Here is a 17,115-nt window from a genome sequence, read left to right as displayed (position 1 = left end):
CAAATATTTTTGCTGTTACTTTTCCACGCAGGCACAATTTCCCGAGGGACCGCCCTCCCCGGGGGGGCCGAATCGAATCGGACTTGCTTATTTATTGGCCAACATTATCATCCGCGGTGTGATGGATGGCGCAGCGTTGTTGACGAAACGGATTGATATTTTTATGGTGACCACGGAAAACTCTGGGACAAAGGAAAAGGATTCGCGCGCGGCACTTCAAGAAAAACCGGGTGGTTGGAAAATCATAAAACTTAAACGAAACGAAAGCGAGCGCCATAAATTCGCGCACCAATCGCACCGCGGATTCGCAAGAGTTTTAATGGCGCACGCTCGTTTCCAATCCGTTTCCCGGGGTCCGGTACAAAACAAAACAATATTTTATTGGCGCTCTTTGTGCACGCACGCCCTAACGCGTGCAGCTCGCGCCTCACGACGTTTTGTCGGATTCGAAGGAACACTTCGAAGGTAGGAGCAATGGCTTTTGTTTGGAACTCAAGTGAAATGTGCATTGTTGCAGCGGCAGCGCGAACGCGGAACTGTCGGAGAACCGGAGAAAGGCCATTCACAACTATTTTCCTGTCCCGTCAGCGCATAATTTAAGCCAATGGCGTAGGCATGCTGCGTACACATCATGGGGCAAAATTTGCAGCCTCACCTTTGCAGCCAAAAGAGCACTGTCGGCAGCATTTTTATGTAAAGAGAGACGTCCCCGAACACACACACCGCCTGCGAGGGTGGCATTTATTATGAAAAGCCGTCAAATGGATGACGCAGGTGAAAATAAGAGTCCGCGTCTCGGCGAGAGCGAACGAAGAAATCCCCCGCGAGCGTCGTCGCAACTCGACGGCCCAATCCTGGGCCACGGGAAGGGGTGTCGTGGTGGAAAGTGCATTAAATTTTCATTATTACACTATTTTCATGCAATTTTCCCGAACCGCGGGCGAGTGTGCATACACAACCCTCGCGGCGGCCGGCGTTCCGGAACGCTACTCCTTGCAGGGGTGGCGCATTTTATGTTACTGTCTGTCAACACGTCCACCTTCGGGACACTGCCTCGGGAGGAACGGGAAGCAATAGTTGAAACATAAAGGGTCTATAAAAATGAAGCACAAGCATTGGGGGGGAACACCGACAATGGGTTTCAACGGGCTCACCGCGCGGCACCGTGAATCGATTACAACAAGCGATTGGCCAAAATGGTTCGGCGGAAATGTAATTTTTATACAGCTTTCGTCCAGTTTTTAAGATAGACAAGAGGGGGAAAACGTTGGCTTCTGGAGGCTACCGGTGAGATACTCGCTTTAAGAACGTTTAAGAACTGACTCCGAGCAACACGAGTTCTGCTGCCACAGGGTAGAACGATCCACAAGGAATAGTACCTGCAAGCCTTTACGCTTTCTCAGAATATTATCAATTTTCAGATCTGGCCCTCTGTGACTTTTTCTTGTTCACGAAACAAGAATTATCACCGTGCCTTCTGGTCCATTCTAATCGCTTTCCGATCATTGCATGGTTCAAATTGATCATTTGCTGTCAATTGCGATCTGAATGAACGGTTTCACCAGGTTTAGGAGCTTGCTTCTGGTCCCATCAGAAAGTGTTTATGGAGCTCTCCAACGATCTTTCTTTGCTGAGTCAAAATCTCTTTTTTTATTTTTTTTAAACCGCTTAAAGCACTGTGATCTTCCAAAAACAAGCCTTGACAAGCATTTGATGCGATTTTGCAGCAGTTTTTTTCAGCAGGTAGCAGAAAAGCAATGACCCTCGCCAAATGTCATTTTCAGACACGAAAGTCTAACCAAAATCGTAACCAAACGCATAGGGTCGTTACCTTTTAGGCTCATAATTAAATAATAGTTAATCAAAAAAAAATGACGATATTTTTTAACAGAACTCGTACTCCAAACGGATCCCCTTAGTTGCATGCAATTATTGTGACCTCTCGCCACTAGTTATCGTAAACTCGTCCTTGATTTGTTGTAACTTTGTATTATTTTATTCTGTAAACTAGCACCAAGCAGGACATCTCGTGGCTGGTATGCTTCAGTGACAGTTCATCTGTCAAAACCATCGAACAAGGCTCGGCACCCGGCAGAGTTGACCAAAGTAGCGCACACCAAACCCCACTCCGTATCCCATTGTGCAACATTGTTCCGGCTCTTCCGCCATCCGCCGAAACATGCCGGCCGCGGGACTTCTCCACGACGCAACGGCACAATCGTCAGTAACCGCCAGAAAGTAACGCTCTGCACCCCGTGTAAAAGGCACGGCAATGCGCCAGTGTCGCCGCCAGTCGCCGGTATGTCTATTTCCGGAACAGGCCGGCCTTGACGTTGCAGTTTTAATTCGCGTTGCAATCCTTAATGCATCGCCGACGTCGGTGTGACATTTTGCATTGAAACAGGGCTTCCTCTTTCAAGCCCGAACAACAATGGGCGTTGCTCCTGCCGGGGGGGACCTGAGCAAGTTCCGGTCCCCCTTTTTTATGCAACGGGAAGTGAAGGCTGCCACGTTGATGCACTTCATGCACAGCACGCCACGGGAATGCCACCTTTTAGTCAAAACACGACGATTGGCGATGTCCCACCCATTAGCTGATCATTCGAAGACTGGCACTTCCCGGTTTGACCGAAAAGGCCCGGGGCCGAGATGTCAAAACGAATAAAGGTAATTAAATCCGGGTCTTGCTCCTGAGTGCTGAGTCGCGACGGGCAGGTGTCACCCAGGCTTCTCACGACGCGGCACAATGTTGGGCCCTGATGCTGGTGACATTTGTCAGCCGTGTCCCGTGTGCGGAGAAAATGCAATATTGTTTGCTTCTTTCCCGCTCCGGGTCTCTCTGTCTAGCAACAGATGGGGTCCAACCCAGGCCACCGATTAGATGACGGTGCACGGTGCGATGCAAATGCATTTCGGTGTTTCCACACACTCGAAGCGCACATAATGCAATAGGCAATCGGCCTCGCGGAGACGGAACCGATTCGTAATCGAATGCATCACTTCGACGGGGAGCCACAGAAACCAATATCCCGGATATTGGACCGGTTCGCGGGAGCCGAACGAATATTAAAGTTTCGCTTCGTTCTTAAAGAGGCATCCATCCGGTTTGTCCTTTGATACGATTGTTCCCGCACGGAACATCTGAAGAATGTCCAAAATGGTGGCCGCAGTGTACCGCAGCAGCAGCGGCAACAAATTACAGCCGTTGCGACAAAGTGTAATACCTTCGCACCCCGAAAAACCCGAAGCCGCCGGAAAGCGGCTACATAGTTAAACGAAACTCATCTCGAGAGCCCGAGGACTGCGGGCCACATTCCTCGGCCCTCGGCCAATGCGGGGAGATGCCACTAAATCAACGGGTGCCACCCGTGCCCGAGATGGAACGGGCCAGAGGCAACACGGAGTCAGCAGAGAACCCCGGTGCAAAAAAGTAAGCCTTCAGACATAATGTTCGTCTGTCCTCTCCATCATCCTGGCAAATGGCGGTCGGTTGGGCTGCGTAAATCTTCGCACAAGATGCACAACAATAATTTCTTCATTTTGAAAACTAATCCCACGGTGGCCATAACGGCACGTCGAGTTCTCGAGTTGTGAATTCAGTCAGAACTTTATCACCAGCCGGAGCACGGAGACGCCGCGGAGGTGCAGGAATTTATTGCGCCGGCCATCGTCATCCTGTCCGCCCCATTCGAATGGTGGTCATTTGCCAGGATCACCACATACCATCAAAGCGACCAAGCGATCACCTTAGGGTCACACACAACCCGGCGGCCTCCAAACGAGACTTCGTTAGCCTCGGAATTGGTTGCTCGGAAACACCGGGTTGGCGTTTTATTAAAGAAGCTCTCTGCACGGAGAAGGTCATCCCGCCAGCCAGATTCCAAATATCCAGAATCAGATCCACCCGGCGGTGGCGACCCACTTCTGTCGATCTCTCCCCGTCGTGGAAATCCTGGTGGAAAAATTATAAAAATATGCAAATGGCAACCAAGCGGTGCAGAAAAGATGGTGGCGCACACTAAATGATGGTACTTCAAACGCTGCTTCGAGGAGTGCCCGGAATTGAGCTCTCTCGCTCTCTCTCTCTGTCTGTCGCGTGCAAGGGCACCCAAGTTCATTATTCAACTCGAGAGAACTTACTCGAAAGAATAGGGTGACAATCAGTAGTTCCCGTCGCGACCCACCTGTAGAATGACGCAGAATTGTGAAACGTGAAACGGAACGCGGCGACGGCGGCGGAATGTAGGAAAAACTCTTTGTCCGCTAGTCGCGATGCGCCGGTTGTGTCTCAGGTTGCAGCAGCTCGCTCAACGGTTGTGTCTCCGCAGCCATTAAGGAACTAGCGCCACACACTGGGACGGAATCGTTCGGAAGGGTTGGACAAGATTCAACACTTGGACTCTTCTTTTGATTTTTCTTCTGCATTTAAGACATGGACTCCCAAACTGACGAAACCTTCTTAGTCACGTTCGAGAGGAAGATTCTAAGTTTAATAGCTTGCTCCGCTCCTCGACTGAGCGCCTATTTCCGTTCTGTTCTTGGGCATTATAGAGGCTTTGAGCTGCAATAACTTATCATTCATCTATTTTTAATACTTAAAAATCTGTCTTAAATTAAATTTTAATTTAAATTTCGTACCAGTTGTCTATCGGGGTTCCAGGGCGATTAAAACCCCTGGTCTCTCCGAAGATCTCCAGGTCTGAAGTATGAAAGCCCCGACTCTGAGGGAGTCGGCGACTATGGGTCGTCGGCAAGAACTGACAGATAACCAGCCACCGCTGCCACCTGATTTTGACCGGAAAGAGGCACCGGGGCGCAGTGTGAACTTGGAAGGGCCCATATGTTTTACACGCCCGCGTGTGTGGCCACTGTGCACCGTGCGCGTGCATAACCGTCCGGAGCTCTGTGCTCACCGTCGAGGCAGCACAGAGAGAAAGTAAATTTATTCATTAAAACGCTCCCATTTTGCAAACCGTTCCCATCCCATCATCGGCACGACCTTCTCTCGCCCGGCCGAAGCTGCAACATGCAAGATGCACTTGTGCAAACCTGTGCGCGCCTGTCCTCCATTGTGCATTTCGCTGTCGCCGACGACGACCATAATGATGGTCCTAACAACGCCGTGCCATCGTTGAATTGATAAGCTCCTAACTCCGGGGCGTGTGCTCTCTCTCTCTCCCCCGACGCTCGGAATGATTAATTATTATTTATGCTTTCTCAAGAACGTCCCCGGCACGTTCGATACTGCAACCGGTGGTTCCGAGAAGCTCAGGGGCCACACAGTATTCTCCTCGTCCATTAGTATTCGGTCGTTCGATTGAAGATTAATACCGGAACCGTACAGGGGAGCTTCACTTCGCTCCGCAGTATTCTAATCGGCCACGAGTTTTCTCAACCCGGTGAATAATTAGCGAAATTGCTCTCGAAAATAGTTAAATTACACCCTTTTGGCGCTAGTTGTTGTCGGGTAGTACACGGACTCACAGACCCCGGCGGCGGTTCTCTTTAAAGTGAGCGAATCGACGGCAATAAATTACTGTGGCCGGAGTGGCGGCGGAGGCGAAATCAGAATTAATGTGACCACGACGACGCCCGGCCATTACTGTTTAATGAAAATTTATTAATATCCCCCCTTCTGTGGGCGCCCCGATTACTAATGCCGTCGGTTTGACCAACCGATTTGACCGGACCGGACATCTGCAACAAACTTTAACTGCTCCGAATCGAACCGAACTCTCTTGAATACGTACGCGGCCTCCTCTCGAAAGTGAACTCGGTGTCAGCCACCCGCGAACGAGGGAAAGAAAAGTGGAAAATGGATTTTCCCCCGCGGCCCAACAATGCACGAGACGCGCGGAACGCAATCCGCGGTGCCGAGATTGCGGGCACTTTCACTTCGGCGGCGCAGGAGAGCCAGGATTGAATAGTGATTGAAAAATTAACCATAATTAGGCGGTGGACCGTAGAGGGGTGATATTATGCAGTCCGAGAGTCGTGCCGGTGGCCGGTGGATCTTTGGAAACGGCGCCATCGAACCGGAGGCCGGCTGCATCATCAATCAATATTAGATTCAACTTCGACTCCATTTTGCAGACAAATTATGATTGAAGAGCAGACGACGCCAGAAGTTGGAAATCCTGGCCGAGAGTCTCTCTGGAGATAATGGAAGTCTTGCCCAAGAGTTACGCCGGCGAATTGATGCAAAATTTTATAGTCCACCCATCAGTGTGCGCTCCACGCAGCGAAGGACTCAAAAAGAAGCTCATTTTTTAATGCCCATTGACAGCTGTCTTGCCCCAGCGCATAGAAGAGCTGAGAGCTTAGAGTTGATTGCCCTGACAGATGGCACAGCAGATTGAGACGTAGTAGAAATGTGGCCCAGTGAACCTACAGAGGCCATCCACCGAAGTCCCAAAAAAGCTCGCCCAGCGTCGGGAGATAAGAAAAGTTCGGCCGCGTGTTGACCGACCGCCAACCTCGCAAACCAAGAAACGGTACTCCGTGTCCGGCTACACTTGACACTGGAGACACTGGCCTCGGACGTCACACGATGGTGCCCGACGGTGCGGAAAATCCTTACACCACCGGACATGCTTTGTGGGTCGCCAGATTGGATGTGACGGCCACCGGAGCGCAGCCACCGGACTGGAAACTCCCCAGGTTTTGTTGGCCCTTTTTTTTTGGGAGCTCCTTCTAATGCACTTCCTTTGTCATCGTCGTGAGGTTAGTGGTTTAAAGTGTACCTCAGGGAATACACTCAGGTCGATCGGACTCCGCGGGCTGAAGTGATTCCACCGGACCGGAGGGCGCACTTTCGCCAACCAGCGGGCATTTGCGCTCGCAACTTCATTCAATTACCGTCTTCTGGGCCGGGGCCAGGGTGCAGTCCAATTTCACCATCATCGTCGTCGTCGTCGTCGATAACGCAAAGGAGAGCGGCTCTCGGGCATTAATCGTGGTGCTCTCCAGTCGGCGGCACTGAAGTGCACCAGGGGCCCTACAATTATCCCATTATCTGCATCCCATCAACATTAAATTACGCACAATCGGGCGCTGGCCTGGCACGGGGCAAGTTCGATCCCCGCCCATCCGACCGAGTTCCGGTTTTCTGGAGAGTGCGATGAACTGGTTCCGTGCACCGGAAGCACACCCAGCCCAGGCTTGCCGGTGTGTCGCCGGAAGGTGTGTACACTATCAAGGGATTGGAGTAGCATCGAGACACAGGGTGGGCATTAGAGTGACACACTACTGTAGTTGGCACTTTTGCTGGATTTACTACCCTTCAAGTGGTGGTTTCTGTGACAGAGACCTCCGGGGGCCATTCTTGGTCGAACGAAGCACATTTTATGAAATGTCTCTGAACTCTACGCGAACAATGGATTACTAATTGGAAGACTACAATTTCTGGGCCGTTTTGATTCGTCGCCTAAACTCGTCTAAAACATTATTACTACTGTGGCCAAAGAATATCGGAAATTCGCTCATCGCTCAGTGGTGTTGGTCTGTACAACAAACAATGTTAATCTCTGTTGCTTTCTGTAGTGGTGTTTTTACGGGTGGAGTTTTTTACCCCGCGCTAATAGTCTCATAAGTTTAGCGAATAACCAATAGGTTTGTGGCAAAATGATCATGAAATGATCGAAAAATGATCATGAAATGATCACGTAATGATCAATGTGTTGTCGTCAATTGTTTATCCATAAATCTGATCTTTTTTCACGCAAAGAGTTATGCAAACCACGCATAGCACCCATATAGTGTAGGGTGCATCATCATGACACATTCTATTGAAATGTTAAATAACTCCGACATTATTCAATCGATTTTGCCAAATTAGCCAAATTTTGAAACGTCAATCTATGCCGTTTTAGTTATGGTTCGATGTACGACAAAACAGCGAACTGAAATTATAGTGTTCTTTTCTTTGTTGATTCAGTTGTTTGTTATAGTGTTACTGTTTTCTTTGTTGATTCAGTTTGGCCAATTGGCCAGGAATTCGTGACTACCGCGATGTGAATAATCAAAGAAAACTGTTGCCCGTTATTTTTTGGTCACAGTAGTATTACAAACGACTTCAATACACACGTTTTCGCAACTCCTTCTTCGATCACGGAACTTTTTTGCCGCACCGTTGCAGGGAGGAAAAAAGTGTTGCGCTCTGTTCGCTTGAGGAGCACTGGAGAAACCCCCCCCCCAGGAGCGGAACACACCACCACGAGGACACTACACGCGGGCAAAAACCGTGGGATTTATTTATTGCCTTTGATCTCGATTCATCACTTCCGAAAGGGCGTTTGTTTCGGGGGCGCCACCACCGTTACCAAACATTGGGGCCCTCCCCGTCAACCAACAACACACCCGGGTCGGTGGCCGGCGGCAGGAGTATGTCACCGAAGCTCGTCGCTCGGCTCTTGACGTTTATCCTTTTTGCCCACTGCCACCGGAACCATCAAGGGCAGAGTATCGTGTTACTATCGCGTCGCGTCGCGGGCCCGCGTCTCTCTTTGATGCCGCATCGCCTGACAGACGCGCGTTCTGGGTCGTGGAATCCGCGTCACGAGCGCACACACCACGCCCGCTTATCACACGCTCCGGATCCGTGCTTTTATTTGAAGTCCGGTGGCTGGCGTTAAAATCTCACAAAACGTCGCCATCACGCCCCCTGTAGCCGCCGATCATAAAAATCGTACCCAACAACCGGGCCCAGGCCCGGGTCGGGCGGCGAAAAAGGGCAAACCGAGGCACAAAAACAACACACGCAACGCAACTAGAAAATCCTAAAGGACGTTTGCTCGTAAAAAATATTGTCCTCTTCCTCCTCCGGCCAGCGGCGGCGGGGAGGTTAATATTTTATCACAACGCCACAAGGGCCAGAAGGCGGCCACCACCGACAACGATATCCTTTCATCTTCCAGTTCGTTACTTTCTCTCGCTCGCTCACTCGCTCGCTGCCAAACACCACGGCCAGGCTCAGCATATTTTTATGAAAAGACCTCCTCCGACGCCACTCCGTTCGGTCAATACAACTCAGCACAGCAGCAACTTTATCAACCGTTACTGGACGCGCGCGCGTTGAAGTAATTAAGCCGAGCCGAGGCGTTGGACTGACACTACCAGCCGGGAAGGTGTGCTCCGGGAGCGATGCCGGGCCGGCGATGAATCAATTCTCTTATCGGGGATCGGACCCAGGCCACACCACCGGCAGATGAAAATGGCCACAAAGGTTAGGCCGGTTGATTAGTTCCGTTCAAGTGGGCAAAACGATACGTGGATCACCGACGTACGTGCTTTGCCGACGCAACGACGCGCGACGTCGATGGCATACCGAATGTGGGGAGAACCCAAAGCCAGCGCCCGATTAGCTTTAATTCGCTGGGAGGGAAATTAACTAAAGTTACGCCGTGAGACGGTCATAAATTCTGTCCCTCGTTAAGCCTCTGGCGAAAGTTTGGTGATCGTTAGGTCAGTAGCGGGTATGATAACAGACACTTGTGGTGGGATCTGCATGGAATCATCCATTATAAGCTGGTACGAGTAACCAGAACTGATCATAAAACCCGGAATCAAGAATCTTGGAATTTGTAGATATTTAGAAGCGTTCAACAACAAAATAATTACGCTGACGCTGGTTGGTAGCTCGTTTCTGGGTTCTGGCGCTTCCGGCATCACACGCCCGTTTTTTTTCTCTCTCATGAATTATTTACTTGCTTGCGGGCCGGGGCGCTGAAGTTAATCAACACATCCTTCCGACCGGCCGCCCTTGTTGACGCGGAACGCCGTGAAACAATCCTGCGCTTCCGGCAGGGGAGATTAGTAGACTAAATCACACCCATTTTCGGGGGTGTTGATCAAAGCCACCAACACAAAAACAACATCCCGAGGGAGCCCAGAAGCTATTTTGTATTAATTATTAACCCAAAATCTTATCACGCGTCCTGGACGATATGCGAGGAAAATACAACCGCAGCCGAGAGCCTCTTCTTATCCGAGAACAAGAGAGAGAGAGGAATAGACTCTTATCCGAGTCTATTTCTGGCCCTCGGGGCTGTGCTGTTATTCGAGACCTCTGCGGGGAGAGGAAATCTGTCAGTTCGTTTCCTTTTCCGTCACCTCACCTGCACACTACGGGCGTATTTGGCGTTATCAGCTGTCCCGACATTCAGACGGGACAGACGAGTGAAATTCCCACGCTCAAAAGCACATGTCATAACTCATGTCGAACTCGGCGCGGGACATGCGCCAGCAACCATCACCATCGTTTTACCCAATCGAATAATGCCCGGGGAGAGCGTCCCAAGCCGGGACACTCAGATATGGGGTCCAATCGAACAGATACGGCCCCGGGCACCGGGCAGGCTCCATTATGCGCGCTCCGGAATTGTCAAGCGAAGAAGGGAGAAGATTGATGTACTCGCTCGCAGAAGTGCAGAGAGTTGGCCACCGCGTGACACTCGCTCGGCACTGCCTGCAACTCCCGGGCCATCGATTATGCCATGCGTCCAGGGCGTGCTCGTGTGTTGGCCTTTTTTTTCAAAGATTTATCATCTCCTCTCTTATCATCATCTAAATAAAAATGTGGGCCACTCACAACCCAGCGGGCGAGATAAATGATAGCCCCAGTATAGATGATGATGATGCTGGTGCCGCGAGGGCCACCAAATAACAAATCACAACCGCTCAGAGTGGTGCGGTAGATTCGCCCGAACGACCCACGATCAATCACGCGAGTTCCTTGCGGTTAATGAGACTGCATCATATGGCACCCGCCGGTAAGGTCCACCGACAGATCGATATCGTGCAGCATAATTTGAGACCCCTTTCCGGGGGGCGACCGCGAGAAACATGCCGCAATTAATTACCAGTCCCAGTCAGCCAGCCAGCCAGACGTCCAGAAAGGTACACGACGATGCACTCGTCTTTGGCGGGAATATTAATGAGCACACCGCACCGAAGTCGGTGACATTTGAGACGGTTCCCGTCGAGGGGTCATTTTTAAGTCCAATCCTTCATGGGTCACTTCATTGTAACCATTTAGCGCACAAATAATACTGAATGCTCGTCCTCTATCGAGACCAATTACCGCGTGGGGTACATCAAATCGGGTCTTTCGCCAGGGCACTGCTGATTAATGGCGCTGTTGAGCGATCTTGCAACAGGATGTGTCGTGAGCCCTAGATAACTCTGCCGCCTGGGGGCGAAAGTGGATCTCGACGCGACGCGATCAAAGCGCAATTATTGCATCCGTAACATAAAAGCCGTCCCGATGATTCTGCTGTGCTACTGACTGTCGTTGATCCACATTCTGTGCTCCCTTTAAGAGTGGGGCCAATGAGGCCACCCGAGATATGGGTCATGCGCCGCCTAGTGGACTTCGGACTTTAATTTATGCAATAAGAAAGATATCGAACAGTAACAGGCGACTTACCACTGTGATCGGATAGATCGGGTTGAGGATCGTGAACAGCAGGATGTGGTTCGGGCGCGTCGCAACGTCACGCTTCCGGCGCGGTTCGTCTGTGACGTTGATGTTGTTGTTGTTGTTCTGCAAGGAAGAAAGGGAACCCAAAATTAATCATCTCTCTCTCTTTCTCGCTTCTCTATAAAATTGAACCCCAGGAATTAATATGTTTATCAATAAACATAAATTTGGGACAAGAATGTTCTGGTCTGGTCTCTCTCTCTCGCTGTCTATTTGAAGGGGCGGCCAGCTGTTACGGAAAACGTGAGTCAACATCTTGCGCCCGCCGCGTTCCGGGGGCTATATTAAAACCAGAGCGCTCCCAGCACGTCGTCGGCCACGTGGTTTGCGGTGTTCGTCATCATCCGCCGCCGCCGCCGTCCGACAAATCGTGCACGCAAACCCCATCAGAGAGAGAGAAAGATTGGGGAAAAAAAATCCCTGATCGATCCCTCATCAACCCGAAACCCGGCGGCACATCCGTCAACTCTCGCGAGGCGAGCGTCTAAAATTATGCCGCCGAGAGCACGGAATGGAAGCGCGCAGTTTTAAAACGCGACCCGCGAGCCGCGAGGCCTCGAGAACGCCAAAAGTGAAGAGCGACTTGAGACTAATTTATGACGCGCAGAGATTCCGCCAGAATAGGGAGACAAATGGGTTCAGCGCATTAGCGCAGCGGCGTGGCAAGCGGCGGCGGCGCACGGGGAATCTGCGTGCGTCTTCGCCCCAGACCGGCGACCGGAGCTCAATCCGGCGCGGCGATAATGGTGAAGCAGTAAACATCGAACCAAACAAACGTTATCGGTTGTTCAATAAGTTTTGCGGTTCGATACGAAAAACACAATTTATTACTCAGTATGGTGTCGATGAACAGATCAATACACTTGCTCCAACGAGATTCCAATTTATGAAATCCATCCATAAATGCTGGGAACTTGAAGGACTTCAAAACACGCTTCCACAGCGGTTATGGCCTCATCATTTGATGAAAAACGCCTTCCACGCATGATTTTTTTAGTTTAGTTTTTTGGAAACAGATGGAAGTCGCTAGGAACTCAAATCTGCTGAATATGGTGAATGCTCCAACAATTCGAACTATAATTAATGATCTTTTTCCATTTTCACAACGCTCTTGAGATACGCTGTATTGTCCTGATGAAAAAATATTTAATTTCTTCTGCAAACCAGGTCCTTTTTCCAATGGGCGGAACTTTCCTACGATTCAGGAGTTGTGGCTGTTTTTGGACGTCCTTGACGTGGATCATCTTCACGTTTAAATTCAGAAACCCCCCTTTTAATGTACTAATGTGAACGGCGAAGAGTCCTTATCGTTCATACATTTCCTTTGCTTCCAAAAATTAGATTAGCAGCAGCGCCCTCTGTTATTGAAGCTCAGAACTTATTGAACAGCCTGGTGTAGGTTTCACAGGTTCACTTCTATGACAAACTACCCTCTGCCAGCCAGGGAGAGCGTATCAGCCACACGGACGGCCTTTTATTGTGCTGCCTGCCGGCCCGCTCGGAGTGGGTTGATTGGCAGGTTGTGATGTTTAAAAGTTTACCCCGTACACCGTGTTTACCTTCCGTCGTGGCCACGACAGGAACACGAAAACACTATCAAACGGCCATCGGGGGGCGGCAGAGAGACAGAGAGACTAGATATTGTGCAAAATTAGAAGCGCTCGCTTGATTAAAGCTGAAAGAAAATTACTTTAATTATGTTCTATTATTCACACCGTGACCGGACTTCCGGAAGCAACCTGCCCCTTACCCGGGACCGGTTGTTGTTGTTTTTCGGGTGGCCAAAAGAACTACTCTGTAATATTTACACACAAAAAGGTGGCCAAGGCACAACAGAGTTAATTATTCATCCTGAGAGAAGCTCCCGAGAGCGAAACAACAGGACCAGGACCCGCACGAGACCCGGTCCGTCATCCGTCAAAGACAGTGGCCAGTGGCTCGTTTAAAATGCTTCGCAAACAAACACAACAAACATGATTTTTTGATGATCCGGCCGAGGCCTGGGTCCCCCCGAGATTAAATTGGCGAGCTGTCAACATGCAGAGGCCAATCTGGCCGCCTCTGAAAGGGGAGAACATTACATTCAATCGGGTTCTACTAATGCGCCCATAACAACCACCCTGGAAATGCTTGTTAAATGGGGCTTGATGTGGCCCCGAAATCGAAGCTAGAACAATCCGACCGGACGTCCGAGTCGGTCCGGGTGTGGCGATAAAAACCTAAACTTCCGTTTATCATCCAACGGATCGCGGGCGGCCCGCCTCGGGAGGTTCTTCCGGACAAAAGAATCACACACCAAATGATAGCCGATGATAAAACCGATCCGAAAGAGCTTCGATTTGCAAAACCACCCCAGCTGCGGGGGCTGGCCAACTGTCATTTCGACCGCAGGACCATCTCTCGTCACTTTAACAAGCGTCAGCGGGTTTTGTGGGAGGGACTAATGGAGGTGGGTCTAATGGCGGGCACGGGCGGACAGCGATTATGGCGGGCGATTAATGGCCGCAACCGCAACCGGATCATAGACCTATCGATTCCATCCCTTTCCGTGTACCGGAAGGCCGGGCGTCCTGGGGCCTAGGAACTTAGGGGAACTACCCCAAATGCGTCAGCATAATCCGTTGGTGGGGGATTGGCAATGAATTACACAGGACTTAAATTTTCGGAGAGCTCGACGAACCCGAGTCACCCGACGCCGATCGGCGAATTTTGAAACTTTCTTGACAATCGTTGACGGTGTTGAATGTAAATTTTCACAAAATGCCCCAATGGGACCAACATTAAAAATTCATTCCCAAGAGTCTCGGAACACCTAACCCTACTCAGCGCGCTCCGAAACACATTAACACGTGCCGCGCTTGGTGTGGTGAGGACGCGAAAGTTTTGTGTAATTGTTTCGCTGTCGAATTGAGAATTGGCCAAAAAATCGTTAGCCACAACGGCGGAACGGTCGGCGCCTCCGACGGCGAGGAGGAACCCAAGTAATCGTTTGGTGAAAGTTTTGAATTATTTAAAAGTTTTTCACCACCAAACTATACACACAAAAACAGAGACTCAACGTGCCCGCAAGATGCTCGCGCCCGCGCCACTTTATGACCCACTCGTCCTCCGACCAAAAAAAGGGAATCCGCATCTTTTAATTAGCTGTGAATGTGTAATTTTATGCGCCAAAAACCCACCGCGCGAAGGGAATTTTGAAACTTCGTCGGGCGGCGGTGGAGCTCGGTCCTCAATTCCTTGCCAACGACCGACGGCGAACGCAAACGCAGAGCGGGCTGCCAATTTGCGGAGCACAAAATATACATTGGGCCGCCCGTCCGCGAATAATGAATTCGTGCAAAATTCATTCAACGCTTCGTGCTTCGGTGGGGTCCCTTCAGCACGGGTCCTTTTACTGACGAATTCAAATGACGAAATGGGCCAAAGAGTCTTGGAGGAAGTTTTGCGCTGCTTTGGGAGCGAGCAAACAGAACCCCCCCGATCCTAGGTGGGTTGTAATTGGTGGGGCCGGCCAAGACACTCGACAAGCGTGCGCCCTTAAGGACACTAATCGTGTAGCCGAAAAGGACCACCACACTACAAGGACGCGCACACTGCGCTAATTTATGCTCCTTCTTAATACCCTAATTGATCCCAGTTTCGTCTCGGCAAGGCACAACACGGTTAGCAAATAAATTCCCTAGAGACCCTCTTCCAGAAAAGGGTGGACCCACCTCAAGGGTTGTTGTGACCTGACCTGTTGCTGGCGCGTTTACTTTGGGTGACTTTGAACCCCCCCGCACGGTCCCTCGGTCACTCGCAAAACACAAACGTAAACTCAAACATAGACAGACACAGCGCAGCGGATCCTTTTGCTGGGCACCAGGACCTCTACTAAACCGGGAATAGATTTTAATTAATTTCTCATTTCTCGCACAGGCCCACGGCCGGGACCTGGAACCCGGGACCGAAACCATTTATCGCGCGCCCCCGTGTCTCCGTCGAGTTGATTGGCATATTTTTCATTACGACGAACGAACTCTGTTCCAGAAATGGGAAGCACACGCTACCGTGGTCGGCCACGTGGTGTTTGCGTCCAGCTTCCACTTAATCCCAGCATAGCAGTTGCTTAAATGCAATGCGCGCCCGCACGCGTCCTATAATAAATTACTCTTTCGGTTCTCGGTTAGAACCACCTTACGGGTTCTTGGTTCTCCGGCGGATCTTCAGCGGCGAAGATTAGTGGTTGAGAAGGAAGCCATCATTACTCCTTGTCTCGTCGGCGGATACACCGGGAGCCAACCGGGAGGGACATACCATTCGAACCAGACGTCAAACCGTTGGGCCACTCCACCGTCTTGACCGGTTTAAAGTCCCCAGTTGTTTGTGCTCCTGCAACTCCGTTCGTTTAAAATGTCACATTCAAATTCTGTCAACGTAAAATCCCACGCAAAATGTGTGTCTGGTATTTAAGGCCAAGTATGGCAGCTATTTGTCAGGTAGTTTGTTCAGAACAGCCATTTGTAATCACCACCAGGACTTTCTGGGGTGGAATTGTTCCAAAAGTTGCTCTTGGAGCTTCTGGCTTATACAGACGCTCCAAGAACGATTGGAACTAAGGGAAGCTTTAGCAAAATGGTCTAATGGTCTTCGTTCTAATGAAATAATACTCCGTTTCCATCCGATTTGTTCCTTTATTTTTGCCTTATTTCTCAACTGAAAGTGGCCACGTTCGGGGAACACGTTTCGTCGTGTCAAATGAAAAGAAACGTCAGAAATCGGCAGAGAAGCTAAAGTAGGTAACCAACGCAGCTGTCAAATGAACTAAGGAATTGGTAACGTAACGTAGTAACGTAACGTAGTAACGTAACGTTAGTAACGTTAGTAACGTTGGAAAATACCGTTGGTGTATTGATTCAAACAGTGGCTTACTGTGATGATCAACAAAACTTTGCTGATTGGTTTAAATTTGTACTTTCTGTTTATTTACAGTATTAAAGTAAAAGGGCTAAATGTTACAAAAAAGGATACGAATCGTAATCAAGCACGACATCGGAAACACAAAGAAAGATCGTGACAATTCAACATCTGCCCCCCGAGCGAAACATATTCTCTGTCCAAGATCGGCCACGGATCCAGCTACAAACGAAGGAGCGAAGCTGTCAGCCGCCCGTCAACTGAAACTGAAAAAAGGAGAACAAGAGCTCAGCTTCGGACAGTCGGAAAAGATACTCCAACTACACGATTCCTCTTTCCGTAACCTATTTCTGCGCGTTTCCAGCAAAAAAGCGATGTCACCCAAAGCCGGCGGCCACCAGATTTTACCAGATTCTTGAAGTCTACCGCGCCCCAAACAGTACAGATTGTGTTCCCAAAATCAAGTTCGTTCTTAATAAACGCCGGTTCAGATTGCTGGAAAAGGCCTCCCGAAGCCGGAGAACGTTTCTTCTCTAATCTCGGCCGATCCCATCGAGTTGGGGCCTACGTTGCGCCTAAGGTAAAGACATCACTCGTTTATTAGTTGACACATAGACACACTGCGGCTGCGAGGAAAATTAACCCGCGGTCTGTGAGGCGGACATGTTTTGGTGATAAAATATGGAGAGTTGGAGAACCTTCCTTCCTCGGACCACCATCGCACGCGCGGCCACAAGATG

The 17,115-nt window shown here is 50.1% G+C and overlaps 1 protein-coding gene across 1 annotated transcript in view; it reads right to left on the bottom strand.

The window, feature by feature from the left end:
• Nucleotides 1–17,115, bottom strand: part of LOC131205865 (heterogeneous nuclear ribonucleoprotein L) — a 99,733-nt gene that overhangs the window by 44,856 nt on the left and 37,762 nt on the right. The window contains exon 2 of the mRNA XM_058198149.1: nt 11,426–11,542. Within this exon, the coding sequence (XP_058054132.1) occupies nt 11,426–11,542 (117 nt within the window). The remainder of the gene's footprint in view (nt 1–11,425; nt 11,543–17,115) is intronic.

The sequence above is a fragment of the Anopheles bellator genome, chromosome 1, assembly GCF_943735745.2.
Source record: "Anopheles bellator chromosome 1, idAnoBellAS_SP24_06.2, whole genome shotgun sequence".
NCBI lineage: Eukaryota > Metazoa > Arthropoda > Insecta > Diptera > Culicidae > Anopheles > Anopheles bellator.
This window is presented reverse-complemented; position numbering and strand designations above follow the sequence as displayed.